The sequence below is a fragment of the Saccostrea echinata genome, unplaced genomic scaffold (assembly GCF_033153115.1).
Source record: "Saccostrea echinata isolate AGI-Se365-2 ecotype Australia unplaced genomic scaffold, CSIRO_AGI_Sech_v1 ptg000023l, whole genome shotgun sequence".
NCBI classification, from domain to species: Eukaryota; Metazoa; Mollusca; class Bivalvia; order Ostreida; family Ostreidae; genus Saccostrea; species Saccostrea echinata.
The window spans coordinates 9,089,427-9,114,650 of NW_026889772.1; the positions used below are offsets into that span (position 1 = coordinate 9,089,427).

General features: G+C 34.1%; 1 protein-coding gene across 1 annotated transcript; it reads left to right on the forward strand.

Moving 5' to 3' along the window:
• Positions 1-1,959: 1,959 nt before the first annotated feature.
• LOC133191656 (perlucin-like protein) lies at positions 1,960-23,059 on the forward strand. The gene is made up of 7 exons (XM_061327400.1): positions 1,960-1,980; positions 4,226-4,357; positions 16,636-16,687; positions 20,909-21,012; positions 21,942-22,038; positions 22,239-22,461; positions 22,992-23,059. Exons 1-7 carry the CDS (start codon positions 1,960-1,962, stop codon positions 23,020-23,022), a joined length of 660 nt encoding a protein of 219 aa, XP_061183384.1. The 3' UTR covers positions 23,023-23,059.
• The last annotated feature ends 2,165 nt before the right edge of the window (positions 23,060-25,224 follow it).

Consider the following 25,224-nt stretch of genomic DNA (forward strand, 5'->3'; position numbering starts at 1 on the left):
CATTTTTTAAAAGAACACATTGTATATGGACAGGCAACACTAAAGCAATGGATTTGCTGATTATTCTCACTATTTATCCTATAAGTGGACTAGTCCAATCACAAAGAAACTCCCTCCATCTAGGAAATGGATCATCCCTTCTTGATTCAGTCTGTTTTCCACCTTTTCTTACAATCTTACATTTATTAATAATGTACGTTACAAGGTAAGGTTTTTAAAAAAGCTTAGAAAGTCAGCCAGTAGCATATAGTATTTCATGCTTTGTGATGAACAAGGGTTTCCTTTTATTACAGTGACAAGAGTGTAGGTCAGTACTTGTATAGGAATGGGCTTCACTCCCGTAAGGTTCTAAGTAAAAAATCGGCAAAATGAAAAAGACATCATGATCTGTACTGGTTTTCATTTCATAAAAAAGCATGTTATTATATATTATAAGAGAGGTCCTGAAATCGATTGAAAAGAAAGAGTAAACAATTTTAAAACTGTACATAAAGATGTATTTTAAATTCATTTATAATACATATACATGTATATGGTAAGACCATCATCGCGTGAGTTTTGTCCGGAGTGGTAGAGGTGTTATTAGTATCTTGTTTTGCTCTAGCTATAAAGTGTACAAGCCATTTACTTTGAGTTCTAGAACAGCATTGAAGCATTTTTTTCTCAAACACTTTAAGACAACTTTTCCAGTTAAAAGTGTTCATAATTTACTTCGTCGTCGACGGAAAAGAGACCAGTCTATAAATAGAGGCCGTCTCGTCAATCTATCACTGACGAGAGTGTGCATGAAGAAGCGCATCCTCTGGTAAGAGAGTACATGTAATAATATTATGAATTTCTTTAAAACGAATCATCTATTTTTCCCAGAATTATAATCTACGCTAGCGCACTTGCAGTTTCATCCCAACGTAACTAATCAGCCCGTGGGCTAACTAATAAATGACCAAATGGTGGTATGTCTTAGATATATATTCGTTAATCTGTAGTATTTGGTTATGACATTTGAGAAATTCAATTGTACATCTTGTATAAAGAAGTATCGCAACTATGTCGCTCCTTGATGACAGAAACGTTTAGCACCTCTCTTGCTTATACGTTCCATAGATAATAATTGATTAGTCAGGCAAGCTTTTTGAAAAGTTATTACTTGTATTTCGTCTAAAATTGACGTATACTTTCTGTAAAATCTCCACAATTTGCAAAAAAATCTCACAAAGATTAAAATTATTTGCATATGAAATAGCGTATACACACTAAAGAGGGCAAAAGGGATCATTTTCTCATACAATAACACAATTTTTCTATATGAGTGGGTCTTCGCTCCATATTTTTGAAAGTTTTTCCTCAAAGTTTGTGTAAAAAAAATATACCTTTTTTGTTTAGCAATAAACATGGAGCAAAAACCCACTATCCCTTAAAAATACACTTTTATGACACAACATTCGCATCTTTCCGAGAAATACTTGAAGTCCTTTTAGTAAAGGGTTATATATCACAAACATGATTTCAATTCCACCATTCATCACGAGTCGTGTAGCGTAGTGGTTAGCGTGTTAGTCTCAAAGGAAAATGATATTCAAGATTTTTATTGCTAAGGTTCGAACCCCAAGAATACCACATTTAAATTACAAAAAAATTGCCAAGAAAATTTTCCTAAGAAAAGTTTTGTTTTTCATAACTTCATGATTTTCAAAAATGAGGAGTTTTCATTAAAGTGACAGTACGGCGCATCTCATCAAAAAACTGACTTGATGAAATTTTCCGACAAGATTTGGAATTTTTTTACTGCTCAGAAATGTATATACTTTCAGAAAATTACAACTGTCACAATTAAATAATTTTGATTATTTCATTAAAATTAATAGTTATTTATGGGACATAAATATATACATCGCAACGTGTTCGGGGTTCTATATTCCATGCTATGCACGCATGCGTAGTTTTCATAAACAAAACAGCATGGTAAGAGAAGGAAGCCAGGTAGGCCTGCTACATTGACAAAGTCGACCAAAAAGAAAAAGAAACTGAAAATAGAGTTTGAAAAAACAAATTTCCTGACTAAAATTTAGTTTGGGGATTAATATAATCGTTGGATAAGGAAGAAACGGGAACTCGGCGACACGCAGGGCTCGCAAAGGTTGTACTCAAAAGGTTTGTTGATACTTATTATCATTTCTCATTTTTCCATCGCTTTCAAAGAAAAAAAAATAGTGTAAACTCAACATAAAAATACTCCTATGACATAAACATTGTTGCCCTTTGAAGTGGTAATTTTTTTAACTGTGCAGAAAAAATATTTTGTTTGACATTTGCCGCAATAACGTATGATTTGGTGGTTTTTCCTTTCTCGGACCCCAATACACAAAACGTCAACATTTGTACTTTTAATTCTGTTAATTTCGCCTGAAAGCAGACTAAAATCTTTACGGTTATAATTTTAGACTATTTTTATCAGAAAGTTATGATAATTTGATTTTGAAAATTGCTTTTACCTCATATTCATTATAATTGTAAACTCTTTAGTGTAGGCACGTGCCGTTTTAGAATTCACGTAGTACAAATAAACAGATCTACGATTGCTCCAGTTCGTACGACCCTCTGATTTTCCGGCAGATTCTAATTACGTTATTATCCATATTTTTTTGTATTTCTGCCCTAGGGATTTCCTTTTCAGTCAAATACATGAAAGTTATTGTAAAAAGTCACCAAATCGTGAAATTTCAAAAAAGTTGACCATCTGATTGGGTCTAGGTTACCGTATTATTACAAAGTTTTTTTTCCCAATGCCCAATACCTCTAAATTTGCCATATTGCGGTATATATTTTGTATATGTCGGCGCAGATGAATTATTTTGGTAAAAAGAATAACAATGTTTAGATTGCTGGTATGTCTCTTTTGATTTTCTGTCAACAGTTTTTAATAAAATGTCCATGGACGTCTTGAATACTTAAGCGAGTTATGCGTCATTCTTCAGCGTCATGCATTGCTTACAGAACCGAGAACAGTGACGTCGTGAAAGCCATTTCAGCGTTTATTTATTGTCTTAAAAGCACATTTTAAGTCCCATAAACGTTACAGATAATGAAATATTATGTTAATTTTGTATCAAAATTACAATACTTAGGATAGGTGTTATGTTGCACCTACGACTGCATGAAACTAAAAAGCTGCGCAGAGTCAAGCGCACTCGAATTAGACTCGGCTTGTTAAATCATTTTTTGTGGTCAGCAGCCAAAATCTTTTGCTTTGGCTTGACTTCTGTTAGTCGGACTTTGGATGATTAGAGATTGTAGTTTCATCCAAAATATTGACCCTTGATCGATTGGAAATCTCTACCATTAAAAATGATATTTAGCCTTGATTGTTTAGTGATAGATTTTTCTTTACAATTGATACCATAGGTACTTGTTTCCGTAATAATTTTTTATCCCATATAGTCTAATAATAGGGTGTTGCTAAAACGCGGAACGGAAAGCGGAACGGAACGGAAAATCTTATATCAAATTATTTACTTCACGCATATTTAAATCTACGAAAGCCTAGAAGGGTCAAATAAGAAAATAAAAGAAATTAAAAAGTCGTAATAACGAGATAAAAAGTCGTTATTACGACTTAAGAAAGTCGTTATTACGACTTAAGAAAGTCGTTATTACGAGATAAAAAGTCGTAATAACGAGATAAAAATTACGGCTTTCTTAAGTCGTAATAACGACTTTTTACCTCGTTATTACGACTTTGTTAAGTCGTAATTACGACTTTTTATCTCGTTATTACGACTTTTTATCTCGTTATTACGACTTTCTTAAGTCGTTATTACGACTTTTTATCTCGTAATAACGACTTTTTATCTCGTAATAACGACTTTTTATATCGTTATTACGACTTTTTATTTTTTTTTTTTTTAATTTTCTTATTTGACCCTTCTAGGCTTTCATATAAATCAGACAGGAACCAGTATTCTTTATCATACAGTTTATATCTCATTAAAAAAAAATTACACGACAATATAATTTATTCATGACCGCCTCCCCCCTCCCTCTCCCCCCTATGAACTTACACTCGGTGATCAATGAAATACATACTAATTAGACACACAGCCCAAGTATTGATTTGAACGCCTCATTCATCACTCTTCCAAATCTAATTTTAAAGCTTATTCACCAAAGACAAAACTCTCTCTTTTTGATCATTTATTATGAAACAGGCAATGGTGTTTTAAAACAGGTGGAGGGGGAGGGGGCAGAGAAAGAGAATATGTGTTCTCACACCCTATTACCGGCAACTGGGACTGCCGATGCAACTGGGACGACAGATGGCAAAGTTGTTTTTCGCTATGACAGAGACCTGATTTTTATCGTATTTTTTACTATATATAACATTCATTTACTAACGTATGGTGGTTTCCTATGGAATTCCATATACGACAGCCAACTGCTTACAGCCAACTGCTCACTGCTTACTGCCAACTGCTCACGGCTTACTGCCAACTGCCACACATATTTGAATAAATTTTCATGTTTATATTGATATTTATGTGAATTTTCATAAAACCAGGCGCGGATCCAGGATTTTTTTTACAGGAGGGGTCCACCCGAGTAAAAAAAATCCAACCCAGAAATTAAAAACAAAAACGTAAACTCCTTTCCTAAACGTAAAAAACCTATTTCGGCGGGGGGGGGGGGGGGGGAGGGGTTGACATCTTATGCTTCATATCTATGACTTTTCATATCAACTTAACACGGATCCACGTTTTCTGGGGGGGGCGGGCGGGGGGGGGGGGGGCAAGGTCACCGTGGCTTTTAGTTGGTTTAGTATATACATTAAATAACTCTACAAATTCCAGGGGGTGGTCTGGACACCCACCCACCCCCTCCCACCGACCCCCCTCTAGATCCGTGTATGTAAAATATAACTTATTTGGGAAAATAAAGAGATATAGATCTTTAATTTGAGAAAATATTTCACTATAGAAATTATAGGAAAATGGAAATTTATTTTCAAAACATCTTCCCCCGAGAAACAAGAGATCCTTTTTTCAGTTTTTAATCATTCCAAAGGTTTTGTTGTCTCACGGGGGGGGGGATGTGTTTTTGAAGATTAAAAACAGGAAAATAGTCATTTTATTACCAATTTCAAATGAGATAACAAATAAAAAATGCACTTTATCACTTTATCAATCTCATATGTTAAATTTTACATAAGTTAAAACATACGGTGAGATTTAACAGTCATTTATCCATTTTCATTTTCATGAGTATTTGAAAATGGTAATGTTTACAGCCTGATTTCAATTGATAAAATTTTCTACCCCCTTATGAAAGGAATTGTAAATAAGAGTAATTAATTTTTTGTCACTGGTTTTTAAAATTAGTACAAATGAACTTTTCTTTGCTTTCAAACAAGTTTTTATGTCCAAATTGCCATTTATATTGAATTAAATGGATGGAAAATTTAGGCGGGAATCGAGAGTTAGTGTGCGTAGTTCTTACAATAATAACAAAAATTGGCGGATTTTAAAATGTCGAATAATATCTTTCGGATATTCTTTTTACCCTAGGAAAAGTACCTATGTGTGGGAATGTGACCCCCCCCCCCCTCTCTCTCTTACACGCATTAAAAAAGCTATCAAATTATTTGCCTGCAACGAAGTGCAGAAATTAAATGGTTTGTTTTTTTAAAGAGGAAACACTCCTTCTTCCGATTTACTCCTTCCTCGCCTTTACAGTTTAAAAATTCCTAAATCCGCCAAATTTTATTATTATTGTAAGAACTACGCACACTAACTCTCGATTCTCGCCTACATTTTCCATCCATTTAATTCAATATAAATGGCAATTTGGACATAAAAACTTGTTTGAATGCAAAGAAAAATGTTCATTAGCATTAAGTACTATTTTTAAAAACCATTGACAAAAAGTTTATTACTCTTATTTACAATTTCTTTCATAAGAGGGTAGAAAATTTTTTTCAATTGAAATCAGGCTGAAAACATCACTATTTTCAAATACTCATGAAAATGAAAATGGATAAATGACTGTTAAATCTCACCGTATGTTTTAACTTATGTAAAATTTAACATAAGAGATTGATAAAGTGATAAAGTACATTTTTTTATTTGTGATCTCATTTAAAATTGGTAATAAAATGACTGTTTTTAATCTTCAGAAACACGTGCCCCCCACCCCACCTCATCCCCTTGAGACAACAAAACCTTTGGAAGGAATAAAAACTGAAAAAAAAGGATCTGTTGTTTCGCGGGGGAAGATGTTTTGAAAATAAATTTCCATTTTCCGTTAATATCTATAGTGAAATATTTTTTTCAAATTAAAGATTTATATCTCTTTATTTTCCCAAATAAGTTATTCTTTACATGCATGGATCTAGAGGGGGGGTCGTTGGGAGGGGGGGGGGGTCCGGACCACCCCCTGGAATTGTAGAGTTAATTAATGTATAGACCTATATTAAACCATCTAAAAGTGACCTTGGACCCCCCCCCCCCCCTAGAAAACGTGGATCCGTGTTAAGTTGATATGAAATGAAAACTCATAGATATGAAGCATAAGAAGTCAACAGCCCCCCCCCCTCCCCCCCCCCCCCCCGCCGAAATAGGTTTTTCACGTTTAGGAAAGGAGTTTACGTTTTTGTTTTTGTTTTTTGTCAAGAAATTTCTGGGTTGGATTTTTTTTTTACTGGGGTGGGTCCCTCCTGTAAAAAAAATCCTGGATCAGCGCCTGGTTTTATGAAAATTCACATAAATATCAATATAAATATAAAAATTTATTCAAATATGTGTGGCAGTTGGCAGTAAGCCGTGAGCAGTTGGCAGTAAGCAGTGAGCAGTTGGCAGTTAGCAGTTGGCAGTAAGCAGTTGGCTGTCGTACATGGAATTCCATAGTTTCCCGTCTTGACCATACCATAAACTATTTCCTGTAGAATATAAAACTATAATTTCTTATCAAAACAAAATAAGAACAGAATAAAGTCAAATTTCAATCGTTGTTCAAGAAAATTTGGTCAAACTGAGCTTAAAATAATTAAAACTGCTACTCCACGGTCACATTTCTTGTTGTATTTAATAAATATAGGCTCTTAACGACATGACTGCAAAATATGGATAGTCTGTGTTGTTTAAAAAGTGTGCTACGAGCGCTTGATTTTGGTGGGTCAAGATCTTTTGGCTGTCTTGAACAGCAGATGGATGTTAACATGGCAAACACTGACGACAGATGATTGCAATCGGTAACAACTTTATTTTATTTTAGTTTTCGATGTTCTCATCACCAAAATGTTGAGTTCTACTTAGCAACGATATATATTGGAATCACTTAAAGGATAATTATAGTTTGGAACATTTAAAGATTTAACAAGATGCTCATGGGTCACATCGCTTACCTTAGTTACTATGGTCCTGCTGTCCTTCGGCAGATTTTTTCCCTTATATTCCCATGTAAAACTTTGATAATATATTAAGGCCCTACCCTACCCCAGAGGTTATGAACTGAACAAATTTAAACTATACTACATAAGAATGCTTCCGTATATACGAGTCAATGTGACTAATCGAGGAGTTGTTGTTCGTGAGTAGAAGATTTGATAAAAAAAAAAAAATTGGCTAGATAAGTTCATTTGGTACAAAATGTTACATTTTTAACCACGTTTTTCTAAAATTTTGCTATCTCTTGGTCATCTCTCCATGATATTGAAACGTTATTTGTGTGAATTTTAATTCAATGAAACTAAAAAACCATTTGTAAAAAATGGAGAGAAGACCCAGAGACCATAAAAAAATGAACTTTTTCCAAAAAAATCCCAGTGTGTAAGTGCGGTGCTTCATTGTCGCTTTAAAAACCATAAAATGTGTGAAGCGGTGATAGCTCAGTAGTAGGCGCTACCCGTCCAGTGCAACGTAAAAGAATTATTTTTGGTTCGATCCTCGCATGGAGCGTTAATAATTTTTTTAGTACAAACAATCAATTTTTTTTTCAGTTTAATTTTATGTACTGATTTATTTGCAAATAGATAAATTCTGGTTCTGTTGCACCGAAAGCGAAAGCAATTCTTCCAACCTATTGATACTTAAATATATACATGTAATTGCATTTAACTATACCCTTATAGGTGTTTATTATTTATATGAAGCGTTACTAAGTTTTACATGTAGTAATTATTAAGATAAGCGGACTGATATATTAAATTTGACAAAGTATTTCAAACTAAATGTAACATTTTCCCATGTGCGTAACTTTATAAAGTATGTCCAGCTGTGGTCAGCCGACCAAATCGTATAGACATTTAAACTATAAATGTTTTGTACGCATGATTCCTGCAGATCACACACGAAACACGCCCATCTTCTTTGTTCGGACAAATTACATATTCGTTCGGCGAAATGATACATGTACCGGTTTTCCTTTCCAACATCTTTTCCCTCTATTTTCAGGTATAACAGTTTCTGATAAATAGAATGCATTAAAGCACTTATCGCATGATCTTTCAAAAATCGTAATTTTATGAAAAATATTATCTATAACCTTATCTATTAAAATACTGAATACAATAAACTTGGTTGAAAGCATATTTTAAGAGATATTGAGAGTTGAAATTCAAATATGGCAATATGAATATTTCAGTCGGATTTCGGCGAAATCCTGCTCTCACGTCATACACATGTAGGCGACAATTCGGTGATAGAGAGATGAGAATATGCACACTATAAACGGAGTTATCAATGACAAATGCAGCTAAATTACGAAAATGCTGAAAAAATTAATTCCTTATATGCTTTTCAATTACTTTAGAAACATTAATTAGTTCTAAGGTATAAGGCTTTTAAAATATTTTCGTTTTTTATTCAAAACATTTAGAACCTGTAGCTCTAATTACGGCAATGTTTCGTGATCGGGAAATTATTTTTCAAGATCGCTATCCTTTAAAAAACATATGAAGACTTGCATAAATTAATATTATATACAAAACGAAGAATAAAAAAGTTATATAATGTTTAATTTGTGAATCAAGTAAGTTAATACATGTGATAAGATGACAATCAAATTGCATTGTTATGGCGAGTTTCGTCGTCTTCGCTGCGTCTCCCTCGCTATCGTCGCAGCTATTTTTACAATGTTAACAGATTTTTTAGATTTTTTTTTCTTGCTGACAATTCTAACATATAAGATTGAATATTCAATTTTATATCAATAAGATAAGTGATTTGGTCGTTCACAACGCAGAAAATTCAGGTTGTATCGCTTATATTTTAGAAAGATTAATGGCGAACTGATCAGCCATTGTCGCCTTCGACGTCACAGGGTCACGTGATCGCTATCTAATTAATTCAGTGGTTTTCATTTGTGTCTATTATTAGTTAATTAACGCGATTTATCCACAGAAAAACACAGAATTTATAAATTGTGGTGATAAGGAACGTAATTATACTCATTTTATTTCAAAAAATTTAGAAACATGCGATAAGTCCTTCAATTCAATTTATTCTCACATTGTATAAAACAACATAGAGATATCATACAAAATACTTCGTCTTGATGCAAGAGTGTACAGTTTACATTAACCTGGAAGGGTAACTCTCTTATTTATTATATTGATGAATTTACAAAGATTATTGATAACAGATAACTTTATACATGAAAATAAATTTGAAAACTTAAAAGCACTTGGTCGAATTATATATGTTGATGGTAAATACAATTTTCTACAATCATTAAAAGCAGGACATGACATAATATAATGGTATTCATCTCCAGTATCATTATTACATAAAGTACAAAATCTTTGATTTGAAGGTATATTGCTCCATCGGCCTGTCTCGATTGGTAATTTATGATTACTAGTTCTAAATCTTGCTAATGTAGTTATAATATTCATTGATACATTCATGTTTAAATAGTTTCTAGTTGTAAAAGTACTATTAGTGAACAAATTGTAAATTTTGCCTTTACCAGATGTATCACAATCTGAATTCCAATTTTGTTTAAATTGATCAATCAGCGTTTGCTTAATTACAATCAACAACCATTTTTCATTGTGAACTTTCTGCGTCATCCAGACATAATTCAATCCACATTCTTGTAAAATACTTCGTATACATTCAATCCATTTAAAACTACAATTAACAGTGTTGTACATTGATGAGCTGTATAAAAAAATTATATAAAATGTGACACAATTTTTTCCCTTTACATTTTAACAGTTTTACCCAGAATTTTATCATTCTCATTTTAATATTTATACTCAATGGATATCTGCCAAGCTCACCATAAACCATATAATTTGGAGTAGATGTCTTAAGATGAAGTATAAGTTTACAAAATTTGAGTTGAAGTTTCTCAATAATGTTCACATTTTCAAATCCCCATATCTCACAACCATAAAGAAGGATAGGGATAACCATTTACGTTTAATTTCCCTACAAAATTTCCTTGCCTTGTAACAATCAGCGTTAAACCATTGTATTGTTATTTTGTTTCTACTTACATCAATATTGCGAGGTAAAAACGTGCCAAATGTTGCTTTGGCCGAGGATAGTAATAGGTCAGCTGTGGTATTAAACAAAAAATCAACATCGCCTTTTCTTATATTATCAGGGTCTAAAATTTTGTTGTCTATAATTTACTCTATATTTAGTAGATTTTATGTACTTAATATATTGTTACAGAAATCATTCGATTTAGTGGAGTCCCACGATTTAATTCTTTCAGATAACTTTCTTTGTGACATACCTTCTAATTCATTGTCACTACGTATAATACTTAGATGACATGCCAGGGGCATATAGATATCTGAGTACAAACAATTAAAATCTAATACTTCAAAGTGTCTAACAAATTGAAAAAAATCAGCATTGCATATGAAATAGTCAACAATACTTGACCTGGTAGTTGTAAAATTCCCCTTTTCTTCATCATTTGGTACTCTACCGTTCATTATATATAGGCTATTTGCCTTACAAAAATTCAGTAGCTGATATCAATAAGCATTCGTCTTACTATCACTACTTTTTTCTGTCAATATTTACATTATATTTACCCAACTTATTAACATCACTTAAATTATCACAATCTTCATCTAAGGATAATTCGTATTTAGACAATTCATTTTCTTCAAAATAATCTGATTTATGTATTTATGGTTGTGAAACTAACATGTTTTAAAGGTATATGATCCATACTATGCATTAAAGGTATGTGGTTTAAAGGTCCCTGTTTACTTGACAATAAAAATGAAGTTATAAAGATAAAATTGACCCATATTAGAAATGATGCATAATTTAAGATCGAGATACCGTGTTTGTCTACAATAGACTTACCATATATACTTTATGTAATGAAGAACGAATATATAATTTGGGGTAAATCTAGCTCAACTACACTGATCTTAAAAATTTTACATTCGACATTCTTTGGTTGCGATTCCTAGGGGTGAAAATTTGTGAAGAATATTCACCTTTTTGATTGTCTCAGTGAATTTCCTAATTCCTGACAGCCACGGGCCATTATTTTAGTCGGGTTCTACTCTCTATCCTGTATTTCTTCGTGCACTTTCCTACTCCTACGTCGAAAAACAGATCAATATTTGATAAAAAAAAAAAAAAAAAAAACGTTATGTTCTAAATCAAAGTACTTAAAGGACTGAGGGTAGTTAAATGTTTTAATTTGTTTATATCTTTTGAAGTCAACATTATATATTCGAAATAAGATACCACAAAATTTGAGACGATTCATACTTAGATGTTTTACTACAGTATGTCCCATCACAGGGGCATTTTAATCAATATAATAAAATATCTTTTTTTAGTTTTCTTGGGATGCAAAGACGGGTTGGTTACATGGAGGATTTGATTATGTGCCAACCAGTTTTCACACCCCAATAAAACTAAAAAGAAATTATACATTATTTCTTATATTATTTTACATTTGTAAGCTCACCTGAGCCGAAGACTCGAGTGAGCTTTTCTGATCAAAGTGTGCCCGGCGTCCGTCTGTCCTCTGACGTGTGTCGTAACCAACCTTGTCACAAAGCATCCTTGGGTGAATTTAAGTTTATTCACAGGAAGTTCCACGCCCTCTTTCAAGGTGAGATAATTAAGAATTAGTAGAAATTTGGTGGCATCTTTTAAATATCTTCTCAAGAACCACTGGGCAAGAGAAAAGATGAAACATGTGAAAGATTCATTACAAACTCTAGTTTGTTCATATCATAACCCACAGGATAGGGCGGGGACTTAAGATGGGGTCGAAGTTTTACATAGGAACATATAGGAAATGTATTTGTTCAAGTGATAGTGTCTCAGGGGTTGGGGGCACAACAGAGGGTCAAAGTTTTACATAAGAATATACAGGAATCATCTTGAAAAAATCTTCTGCTTAAGAATAGCAAAGGCAAGATTAGTCATATTATTTTAGAAGCATCCTCGGGTAGTGTAGATTCAAATTTGTTCAAATTTAGGATTGGTAGGGTGGTGCCACAATGAGCGATTAGATTTTTACATAGGAATACATAGGGGAAAAATCTTTAAAATTCTTCTGTTTAAGAAAAGCAAAGCCGTGATTAGTAAAATTAAGTTTGTCCCCTCCCCCGTAAACTTTTCAATACTGAATTGATTCCTGCTTTTTACTAGCCAATGTGCTTAGGTGAGCGATGTGGTCCATGGGCCTTTTGTTGCAAATTGTTACCTATAACGGTGTCAAATATATTCTTTTGTTTTGGGATATATGTGTTTAAGTTGTTTTATCTTTTGATTAACTTAATTGTCCAGTAAATTTCTTATCATCCTGCACTCCATCCAACAAGTTACCCGTAGATGCCTAAGAAGATTCAATCTATTGGACAGCTACAGGTTACCCTGAAATGAAAACAGAGGTTGATGTACAAACAAAACTGAAAAAGGTTTTGTAAATAAAACAATATGAACAATGAGGAAAATTAGCAGCGTAAATTAATATGTATAATTTAACAAATTACTCCAACTGAAATCGGCATAAGAAATCCAAAGTGAACTAAATGTATAACAAGAAATCTTGTAAGAGAAATCTGTGGCACCGATATTATATTTCATTGATTCACGGTTCATTATTATGAATTTCACATTGATTGATACACTTAAATTAAGAACATTCAAAGAACATTGGGTACATAAAATATAATTCAGAAGTATGTATTTTCTTTGGCATTTTGCAGAGTATAACATTCATTTTTAACCGCTTAGTGCAGCGCAAAGCGCTTTCTGTCATCCTAAATCTACTTCCGTTCGCGATCCAGCGCCACTTAGCAAGTCAGATAACTCCACTGGGTTTTCTAAAAATATGCAACTGGAAATCCCCGACTCTCTTTCGGCTATTTCAGTGTAATACTGAGTTACGTGCAGTTCTAATAATAGGAGTCAATTAGTAAGGTAAAGAGTATGCATGTACATTGTACGAAAATCCACTATTAGTAGATAAGGGCGGTTCTTGTCATGCTTATCTCTATACATTGTAGTTCATTTAAAATCATGTCGGCACGCATCACTTTTGTACCATGTAGCTAACAATTGCTGCATCTATGGCGCAAATACTTAATTAAAAACGGTTTATTATATGTCATGTACATGTAATGTAGTGATTTAATAAGTACATATTTTTAAAACTCAGATGGGATTTTAATAAGTATTTAAAACTCAAACTGGAATTGAGTTATTTAGTAGAAAATTTTGCATAAAATTGATTAACAATGTACTTACATATGTACGTTCTATATAAGTTATATCCATATAAACTATTATTTCTTCTTCTAGACCCATATTTCAGGCAATGTAACTATAAACAAGTCTTCCTTTTATCACCCTTGCATCATGCAGAGAGCTATCAATGAAGCTGATTTTCGCATCTCAGTATCAATTAGTAACAGACTGGAATGCATTCATGGACTGTCTATACTTGTGTTTTACTCTATACTTGTAATATGGGTAAAAAAAATGATGTAAATAATTCGCAAGGAAAAGCAATTTGCGGCTGTACGTACATGTAGGGCACGTGGTGGCTGTGTTTTCAACGAATCCACTCAAATATGAAAACTAATTTCTCGGAATATTGTGCTTTAAAATTGTGTGTGCAGTGCACAAGATATGGCGAAAAATGCGCAAAAAACCTTAATTAAACGTTCTTAGCAATGGACAGGAATAGCGCCAATGAAATGTATTAAGCAAACAGTATAATATTTGTATTAGGAAACTACGAAGAAATAGTTTATGTACAGATGTGCGCGTGTTGCAGATTTGACTGCTAAGTAACTTAATGAGGACTATATAAAAATAGAATATAACAATGCTGTACAGTGTATACCTTCATGAAGATTTTTTAATACTTGAGATTAATATACATGTATTGTATTTTCTTTCTTGAGCTGTTGAATTATTTATCATGGAAATAGCAGAAAAATTACGGGCAATTATTTGCAGTATTCCTTTTCAACTAACACAACAGTGCTGTGGATATTTGGATATTCTTTTCCTCTAAATTCGTTTTGCGTGGTAGTCAAAAAATCATACAAAAACAAGTAGAGAACGGTGTAAAGTATCAAACGTCCGTAAAAAAAAAATACTGAAGCATTTTAAAGTATTTCAACAATGGTCCAAAATACTTTTGGGGGTTTAATGACATGTTTTTAATCTGAAGAAGAAAAGTATAGAATTTTTATTTTAAAAAAGTAATATTTACAAATCAGATATACATATTGTGAGATCAACAGAAAAGACAAATTTTTGTTGCAAATACATTATAAATCATGTATATGAAAATCAGTGATGAAAGGATAGTTCTTTATACTCAAAATGTATATTTACCAATTATTTCTGACAAAAGGACGTTAACTCTAAGGGTGCTCATTTCATTGACATAGAGTTTTGTCACATGACGTTGTTACAAACATGATGCCGATATGCTGCACAGCGCGATGAATGTGAAGTGTTAAAAATGTAATATACAGTCTAAGTTTTATTTATCATTAGTAAATACTGGACGCTCATAGCGATTGTGTTAATATCCTACACACTCCATTAATGTATTTCTTGTAAAATCCTTTCTATAAAATCGTAAATTTATAAATCGCTTATGAATATGAAACAAAGAGATATATACTATAAAAACGATTCATTTAGTGAGAATACTAGTATTCCATGTTTTTGAGATGTTTTATTTATAACTTTAATAAATAATTATGTTATCAATAAGGAAATATTTATCGACGCAATAAACAAATAACATCTTTATTTTCCGAGTGCAGTTTCTAAAATTAAAGCATAGTCACTAACAGCCAATCTTCAATTTGAAAAACCCGTAAACACCCGTAAACACGGAATGAATTTATTATTAAGAATTAGCTGTTTGTGTTGCACATAAATGAAAAACCATCCCCCCTCCAATAAATTGCGATTTATACGCAAAGCTAACTCTTATAGTCTCTTATAAGGAGATGGAGAAAGAACATATACATGGTTTTCTTTTTTTCCTTTTTTTTATTAGGTTTTAGAAATACATTGCTGTTTGGAGTAAATATCTGCCATTTAATTTGTATATATTGTTTTTCTTTATAAAGAAACGGAGAAATATTTTCTTGCAATTTCATGTATGTGAAATTGATTTATCTTTTGACAAAAGAAGAAAATGTAAAATGCTTAAAATAAAAAGGCGTAAGACAATGTTGAATTTCATATCCCAACTGGAAATTTTCATGACTCACATGTTTGATTATGTATCAAACAGCCGGACTGTCAAGATATTGCTTAAATTCAAATACAACAGGCAATTTAAATTCAACAAAATAATTCTGATGAATTCGCTTCCCAGTACTTTCAGTACTTTGATTTTTCTTGTAACAATTACGCTCATCGAATTTCAATTGATTCTGGGATGTGAGACTGTATTTTCGGGTGTTAATTAACGGTCATTTTTTTCTTTGAATAGTTTCCCTTTCACTCCTACGTTGTTTGAGAGTGTCTGCCATTGGTTTGATTGATTGATTGTATGCTGTTTTACGTCCTTCGAGAATGTTTCACTCATATAGAGACGTCACCATATACCGGCGAAGGGCTGAAAACTCAGACCTATACTCGGCACTCAGGGCCATTGAGCAGTGAGGGTTCTTTAACGTGCCAAGACCCACTGTGACACAGGGCCTCGGTTTTTAAGGTCTCATCCGAAGGATCCGCAATTTTCACTTTTAAGTGCCGAGCGCCTGGCGAAGGAACAGATGCTACCAATGTTTTGTTATCGACTTAGGTCAGTCGCGGCCGTGACTCGAACACACGACCTTTCGATCACGGAGCGAGCGCTCTACCGACTGAGCTACCGTGGAGGTTAGGTAGTTGGTTTGAACATATTTATGGATTGGAAACAACTTCTGACAACTTACAAGTTCCTCTCCTGGTGCCAGTTATAATACAATTTTCATAATAATTTACATAGTAAATAAATATTATAGAAGATAATATTATTTAAAAATTTTAGAACATATGAGCTTTTAATCTGTTTCCCAGCCCCTTTAAAACATTTCATGAAAATCACTGAATTCGTAGCTGTTCTTACTAATTTATAGATTAATGTGAAGATAGCACTCTGGCACAGTCCATTCTTATCTTTAAGTTAACAGTCAACGTGGGATCCTTCTACAGAGTTGTACTTTTGTCGTCCATAGGTAAAAAGTTCCGTTTTCTTGTTGATAATTATCACTAACATTTGCATCCCTTCAATGATAAAAAAATAATCACAATTATATAAGTTTTCTGATATATGATTACCCCAAATAAGAAAGAGTAGAAAAGTAATGGATAAAAATTAAATAAATGTTATATATCCGTTTCAGTTGAATATATACATATATTATTGTTTAAATTCATTATATTTTTACACATTAAATGTTTTATATTCTTTATGTGTGATAATGTCAATGAGATGACCTTGCTGTTCTGTTTACACGGCTATTCCTTCATGTAAGAAGTCACGAAAGATTACTTTTAGTTTATAGAATACTACGAGTACTAAGAAATATATTGGGTAAGGTGTTTTTAAAAACTTTTCTGAGAGTCAAAACATGGTATTTGTCCAACACAGTGCTTTGATAAAGTCAGCGGCATTGAGCGGCATTTGTCCAAAACAGAGCTTCTGGTAGAGTCAGCGGCATTGAGCGGCATTTGTCCAACACTGTGCCTCTGGTAAAGTCAGCGGCATTGAGCGGCATTTGTCCAACACAGAGTTTCTGGTGAAGTCAGCGGCATTGAGTGGCATTTGTCCAAGACAGTGCCTCTGGTAAAGTCAGCGGCATTGAGCGGCATTTGTCCAACACAGAGCTTCTGGTAACTTCAGCGGCAATGAGCGGGATTTGTCCAAGACAGAGTTTCTGGTGAAGTCAGCGGCATTGAGCAGCATTTGTCCAACACAGAGCTTCTGATAACTTCAGCAGCATTTGTCCAAGACAGAGTTTCTGGTGAAGTCAGTGGCATTGAGCGGCATTTGTCCAACACAGTGCCTCTGGTAAAGTCAGCGGCATTGAGCGGCATTTGTCCAAGACAGAGCTTCTGGTAACTTCAGCGGAATTGAGCGGCATTTGTCCAACACAGAGCTTCTGGTGAGTCAGCGGCATTGAGCGGCATTTGTCCAACACAGAGCTTCTGATGAAGTCAGCGGCATTGAGCGGCATTTGTCCAACACAGAGCTTCTGGTGAAGTCAGCGGCATTGAGCGGCATTTGTCCAACACAGAGCTTCTGGTAACTTCAGCGGCATTTCTCCAACACAGAGTTTCTGATGAAGTCAGCGGCATTGAGCGGCATTTAGCCAACACAGAGCTTCTGGTGAAGTCAGCGGCATTGAGCGGCATTTGTCCAAGACAGTGCCTCTGGTAAAGTAAGCGGCATTGAGCGGCATTTGTCCAAGACAGAGCTTCTGGTAACTTCAGCAGCATTGAGCGGCATTTCTCCAAGACAGAGTTTCTGATGAAGTCAGCGGCATTTGTCCAACACAGAGCTTCTGCTGAAGTCAGCGGCATTGAGCGGCATTTGTCCAACACAGTGCCTCTGGTAAAGTCAGCGGCATTGAGCGGCATTTGTCCAAAACAGAGCTTCTGGTAACTTCAGCGGCATTGAGCAGCATTTGTCCAACACAGTGCTTCTGATAAAGTCAGCGGCATTGAGCAGCATTTGGCTAACACAGTGCCTCTGGTAAAGTCCAACACAGAACTAGCAGCATTCTTCATCTAAAAAGCATATACGGGAATGCAGCATTTTTCATGTAGTGATCATATACTGAATAAGCAGCATTCTTCATGTAGTGACCATAAACAGAATGAGCAAGTTTTTCATGTAATTAGCATATACGGAATAAGCAGTGTTCCTCATGTAGTGACCTTATACGAAATAGGCAGCATTCTTCAGGTAGTGACCTTGTATGGAATAAGCAGCATTCTTCATGTAATGTCATTATACGGAATAAACAGCATTCTTCATGTAGTGACCTGATAAGGAATAAGCAGCATTCTTCATGTAATGACCTTATACTGAATAAGCAGCATTCTTCATGTAGTGACCTTATATGGAATAAGCAGCATTCTTCATGTAGTGACCTTAAACGGAATAAGCAGCATTCTTCACGTCGTGACCTTATACAGAATAAGCAGTGTTCCTCATGTAGTGACCTTATTCGGAATAAGCAGCATTCTTCATGTAGTGACCTTTTACGGAATAAGCGGCATTCTTCATGTAGTGACCTTTAACGGAATAAGCGGCATTCTTCATGTAGTGACCTTATATGGAATGAGCTGCATTCTTCATGTAGTGACCTTATATGGAATGAGCTGCATTCTTCATGTAATGACCATAAGCGGAATAAGCAGCATTCTTCACGTATTGACTTATACATAATGAGCGGCATTCTTCATGTAGTGACCTTATATGGAATAAGCAGCATTCTTCATGTAGTGACCTTTTACGGAATAAGCAGCATTCTTCTTGTAGTGACCCTATATGGAATAGGCAGCATTCTTCATGTAGTGACCTTATACAAAATAAGCAGAATTCTTCCTGTCGTGACCTTATACGGAATAAGCAGCATTCTTCATGTAATGACCTTATACAGAATAAGCAGCATTCTTCATGTAGTGTCCTTTTACGGAATAAGTGGCATTCTTCATGAAGTGATTTTATACGGAATAAGCAGCTTTCTTCATGTACTGACCTTAATAAGGAATAAGCTGCATTCTTTATGAAGTGACTTTATACAAAATGAGCAGCTTTCTTCATGTAATGACCTTATACGGAATAAGCTGCATTGTTTATGAAGTGACTTAATACAAACTGAGTGGTATTCTTCATGTAGTTACCTTATATGGAAGGGGCATTCTTTCTTGTGGTTTAACTTGTATTGAATGGGGGACATTAATTAGTCCTTAGACTCTAATTAGACATCTATTTTGTGATAATTTTGAAACAAATCTCATGGTAAAGCTTTTTCTAATGTACCTCAATTTATGGACTCTTTACATATTTTCCTTAATTTTAAAATTAAAGATCAAAGATATATTTTTGCTACTTATGCATGGGATGCCCTTAAGTTAATAGTCATAATCAAGCAATATCAATGATTACATTTCTTACAAAATTAGAATATTGAAGCCAGATGATTAACAGTATGTGCCTAATCATCTTTGGGTTTTAAACACTTGCTAAGATTTTGGGACAGAATCACACATTGGTGATAAGTATGTATCTGACTGCCATTACTTTAATGCTTAATTAGCATGCTTCTAGACTAATAACAGGCCAGAATTATGCTATTTAGTGAAGTCAGTTTAGTCTAATATTATTGTATTATCTAGATACTAATGAAAATATTATCAAAAGAAAGGGGGGAAACAAAAATGCTAATTAATGATCAAATCCTTGCCATTAAAGAAAAACAAATATCTTTACAGTACCTTTCATAGATAGAATGGTAAACCCTCTGTCAATTATAAGTTAATTCTATCAGTAGAAAAAGAATTAATTGTATTTCAGATTCTTCTATCCTTGGTCTAAACAAAACATTATTTATGCAGTTGCACAAATTAATTTTTCAGGCCTTCTGTGAATCTTTTTAAGGCAAAAGAATTTTCATTGTACAAAAGTGAGCATTTTTTTGAGAAAAGTTCAACTTTTCATATAAGTTATTTAAACTTTGCAACTAACTTTAGCAGAAGTACCGTGTGACTTAACTAGACGCTGTGTGTTGGACAAATGCCGCTGAAGTTACCAGAAGATCTGTGTTGGACAAATGCCGCTCAATGCCGCTGAAATTACCAGAAGCTCTGTGTTGGACAAATGCCGCTCAATGCCGCTGTCTTTACCAGAGGCACTGTCTTGGACAAATGCTGCTCAATGCCGCTGACTTCACCAGAAGCTCTGTGTTGGACAAATGCCGCTCAATGCCGCTGACTTAACCAGAAACTCTGTCTTGGACAAATGTCGCTTAATGCCGCTGACTTTACCAGAGGCACTGTGATGGACAAATGCCGCTCAATGCCGCTGACTTCACCAGAAGCTCTGTCTTGGACAAATGCCGCTCAATGCCGCTGATTTCACCAGAAACCCTGTGGTGGACAAATACCGCTGACTTTACCAGAAGCTCTGTCTTGGACAAATGCCGCTGACCCAGAAGCTCTGTGTTGGAGAAATGCCGCTCAATGTCGCTGACTTCATCAGAAGCTCTGTTTTGGACAAATGCCGCTCAATGCTGTCGACTTTACCAGAAGCTCTATCTTAGACAAATGCCTCTCAATGCTGCTGACTTTACCAGAAGCTCTATCTTGAACAAAGACCAAACACCAACCCATTTCTTTTGATTTTCGTGACTTCTTACATGAAGTATGAACCGTTTACACCCCTGTAGTTACAGTCATTACTAGTCAGTCCTGTCCCGGAGGATGGTACCACCATTCAACATCTTGTTACGCATTCATTGATGCCGAACCACTAGGTTGGACAGAGGCCATGGCAAGTGTTAACCAGATAAAGACTGGATATTAAAAAACTATTGACCAGATAAATAAAAAATATATTTAAAAAGATAATTCAAATTATAACAAGTAGGTTAGACGAGACATTTTGAGATTCACTAATATATATGAGCCCTATCCTCAAAAAGTCCTCCAAATGTTTCCAAATATCTACTCAAACAAGCATTCTGGGAGTATTGCATTAGCAATACTAGTCCCCTACCGGCAAGTGCATGTAATCTGGTTCCCGTTCAGAATTGAAAATGCCATAATTCTGTCAAAAATTAATGAAGCGGGACGAAATGCGAACTTGATCTATAACTAATCAAGGTAAAGCCACATACCAAAAATCAGCTCAATATCTACAAGCGTTTAGAAGAAAATTGCGGAAAACCCGTAAAAATTGAAAAGGCCGTAATTCCGTCAAAAATCAATGAAGCGGAATGCAATTCAAACTTGATCTGTAACTCATCAAAATACACTCACATACCAAAAATCAGCTCAATATCTGCAAGCGTTTAGGAAAAAAGTGCGGAAAACCAAGTGGGACAGACTGACAGACAGACAGAGGGACAGACAGACAGACAGACAGACAGACGGACAGACAGACAGACGGACGGACAGACGGACGGACAGACTCAGAGGAAACCTATAGTCCCCTCCGGTTTCACCGGTAGGGGACTAATAAAAATATTGTAGATGCTGGCAGTTCAGTTTGATATAGCATGAAAACCTGAATTAAAAAAAAATTATTTGATCATGCATTGTAATTGATAAGTTTGAGTAAGAGTAAAGTTTCTGTAAAGTATCTAATTTTTTTTATCTTACCCGATTATAATGTTTGCCAATAAACTAGAGACATATACTAAATAAAAATGAATCTCAAGTCAATCTCATAGAAAATTTTTTTATTCTTTCTTCTGTTAGTTTTATTGCAGTACCCTTCATGCAAAATTAGTTGAAATAGAGAGTGCCTCTGAAAACAGCTTCCTGAAGAACCATTTGGTATCTGTTAAAACTAACGGTATGTACTTTAAGTTGAATGTTTTTATTGGTACAATATTATATAACTGTGAAATGTAAGAGTCACCACCCCTTCGCTACTAGTATTGTGGCCTACCATTTTGCTGGTCTTCTCTTGTCTGAGTCTAGAGCCCAGCTTTGACAAATGCTGTGCAAATTAATTGTAATTACTAAAACTCGTCCATTTTTCCCTCAATGTAGGCACCTACTGGATAGGTCTGACGGATGCGTTAGTAGAGGGGAAGTATTTGTGGCAAACGACCCAAGATGACGTAGATTTTGTAGACTGGGCTCCAAATGAACCAAACGATTACCATCATGTTCATATGGTTACAGAAGATTGTGCCAACCTCTATTTCCCCTATCACTACCAATGGAATGATTCACCCTGCTCCTCCAAATACGATTTCATCTGTGAAAAAGAGTGAGTTGAATACATTTCTTAATATGTGTATACAACAATATCATGTGTCTGGCTCTTCAGATGATGTGCGCGAATGTCATGCGTTAACAAATGGAGCCGGTGTCTGAAGACTTCTATAGATGTATATATTGAATATCAAGCTCAGAATTAAGCGGACACGAATTTCTTGCATTTGGTTCGCCATCGGTATTAAAGTATTACCTCTTTTTTGTAGACAATCAGGCAATTTTTGCTATTTTCATTACAGAATTCATCCTTTATGTGATCTGTTAACATGATTAAGCATTTTGTCGTGACAGTTTATGAATAATACATACCATGAGATTTTATTGTTTATGTTTTGAATATATATTTGATTGTATTAAAGCGTAATAATGTTATTATCTTAAACATTATATTTCTATACATGTAGCATCTTAAATTCCATTAACTGTAGACCTTTAAGAAAGTGTTTGCTATCGTATAAAACGTTGAGGTCGTGTTTTCATGTATTTTGTAATTTTATGTTTTTCATTATAATTTCTTTTCAGAACTGCTACTAATCCAAACATTATTGGATGAGTCAGGCTTTAAAAACAAAGAACTAATCTAGTTTCCCTGGAATCAATTTCATTTTTTTAAAAAACCCCGTAGATGTAATTTTGTGTTTTTCTCACTGAATAAATTTGCTTTAATCTCAAGTGTGTGTTCTAATGATTTTGGGCAATAAAAGAAATCAAGAAAGCATTTCATTTTTGGTGGTCCATGAATATGTGTTTGTAATTTCTATTATGAAACAAATCTGCTTCGTTTTAAAACTTCTGATTATTGTTTTTGCCGCTGTCGGGATTTCAAAACAGTTGTCATCACTTCTGATTGAATACTTTCACTTTTTGTCCACGTCAGTCAAATGAGACAGGTTGTCATCTTTTATATAAGTATTCAGGTTAAGATTCTTGGAAATGTTTATACATCTTGATGTTCTGAGAAATGTTTATACCGTTGAAGATAGCTGTTGTCTTTTGAAATGACTGGTTGTAAATATATCTAGCTTAGACACGTCTGTTTCGTATTAAAATGTATACTCCGATTTTGGAGTTGAACAAGACTGTTCATATTATAAGAAATGAATATTATGTTTTCAAGAGATATACTCTTTACACGATGTTTTTGGTAAGATTTGAGTAGCATGGCATATGATAGCTTGTTAAATATTTTTTAATCACAAAAGTATAAGGATTACAGTATGTATTTTTTTTCGTTGTTTGTTTTATCAAACGATCATATTATTGCAAATTCATATCAATATTCGGTACGTCAGTACTTATTTTCTTATCAGTTTGTATTGTTTAATACATGTCTGTATATTCGGTATTTGCACACGTTATCCTGTATATAATCATGAGAGGGTTTTTATTCTTTTCTATTTTTTCCTCCTTCGGTAAGATTCAGTGCTCCACTTTCAAACATTCCCTTTATATTCTATACAAAGTTCTTTTCTCTGAGTCTTATACACAAAAACACACTGTATGGTTTTCTGCAATCTATCTTCTGGTTTAGATAAAATAATTTCATACTCTTTCTAGAGTGTTAAATATTATGTAAGAAATAAGAGTGTTTTATAGGTATATTAATTCTACTGTTTTTACAGTTCTGATGGTACCAGTATATACTAATTGTTTTGATGGTACCAGTATATACTAATTCTACTGTTGTTACAGTTTTGATGATACCAGCATATACTAATTCTACTGTTGTTACAGTTTTGATGGTACCAGTATGTACTAATTCTACTGTTGTTACAGTTTTGATGGTACCAGTGTATACTAATTCTACGGTTGTTACAGTTTTGATGGTATTAGTATATACTAATTCTACTGTTGTTACAGTTTTGATGATACCAGCATATACTAATTCTACTGTTGTTACAGTTTTGTTGGTACCAGTACTAGTATGTACTAATTCTACTGTTGTTACAGTTTTGATGGTACCAGGATATACTAATTCTACGGTTGTTACAGTTTTGATGGTATTAGTATATACTAATTCTACTGTTGTTACAGTTTTGATGGTACCAGGATATACTAATTCTACTGTTGATACAGTTTTGATGGTACCAGTGTAAACTAATTCTACATTTGTTACAGTTTTGATGGTACCAGTTTGTACTAATTCTACTGCTGTAACAGTTTTGATGGTACCAGTATATACTAATTGTTTTGATGGTACCAGTATATACTAATTCTCCTGCTGTTACAGTTTTGTTGGTACTAGTTTATACTTATTATTTAGATTGTACAGTATATATACTAATTCTACTGTTGATACAGTTTTGATGGTACCATTATATACTAATTCTACTGTTGATACAGTTTTAATGGTACCAGTGTATACTAATTCTACTGCTGTAACAGTTTTGATGGTACCAGTTTGTACTAATTCTACTGCTGTAACAGTTTTGATGCTACCAGTATATACTAATTGTTTTGATGGTACCAGTATATACTAATTCTCCTGCTGTTACAGTTTTGTTGGTACTAGTTTATACTTATTTAGATTGTACAGTATATATACTAATTCTACTGTTGTTACAGTTTTGATGGAACCAGTATATACTAATTCTCCTGCTGTTACAGTTTTGATGGTGAATAGCCAGGCTTGTCCTAATGGTTGGATTGTCCACGGAGGATCGTGTTATGCATTCATAGATTCTGAACCTGACGGTTGGATTGAAGCCATGGTAAAGTGTTAGACCCGTAGAAAGCAATTTTAGTTGGGGGAAGG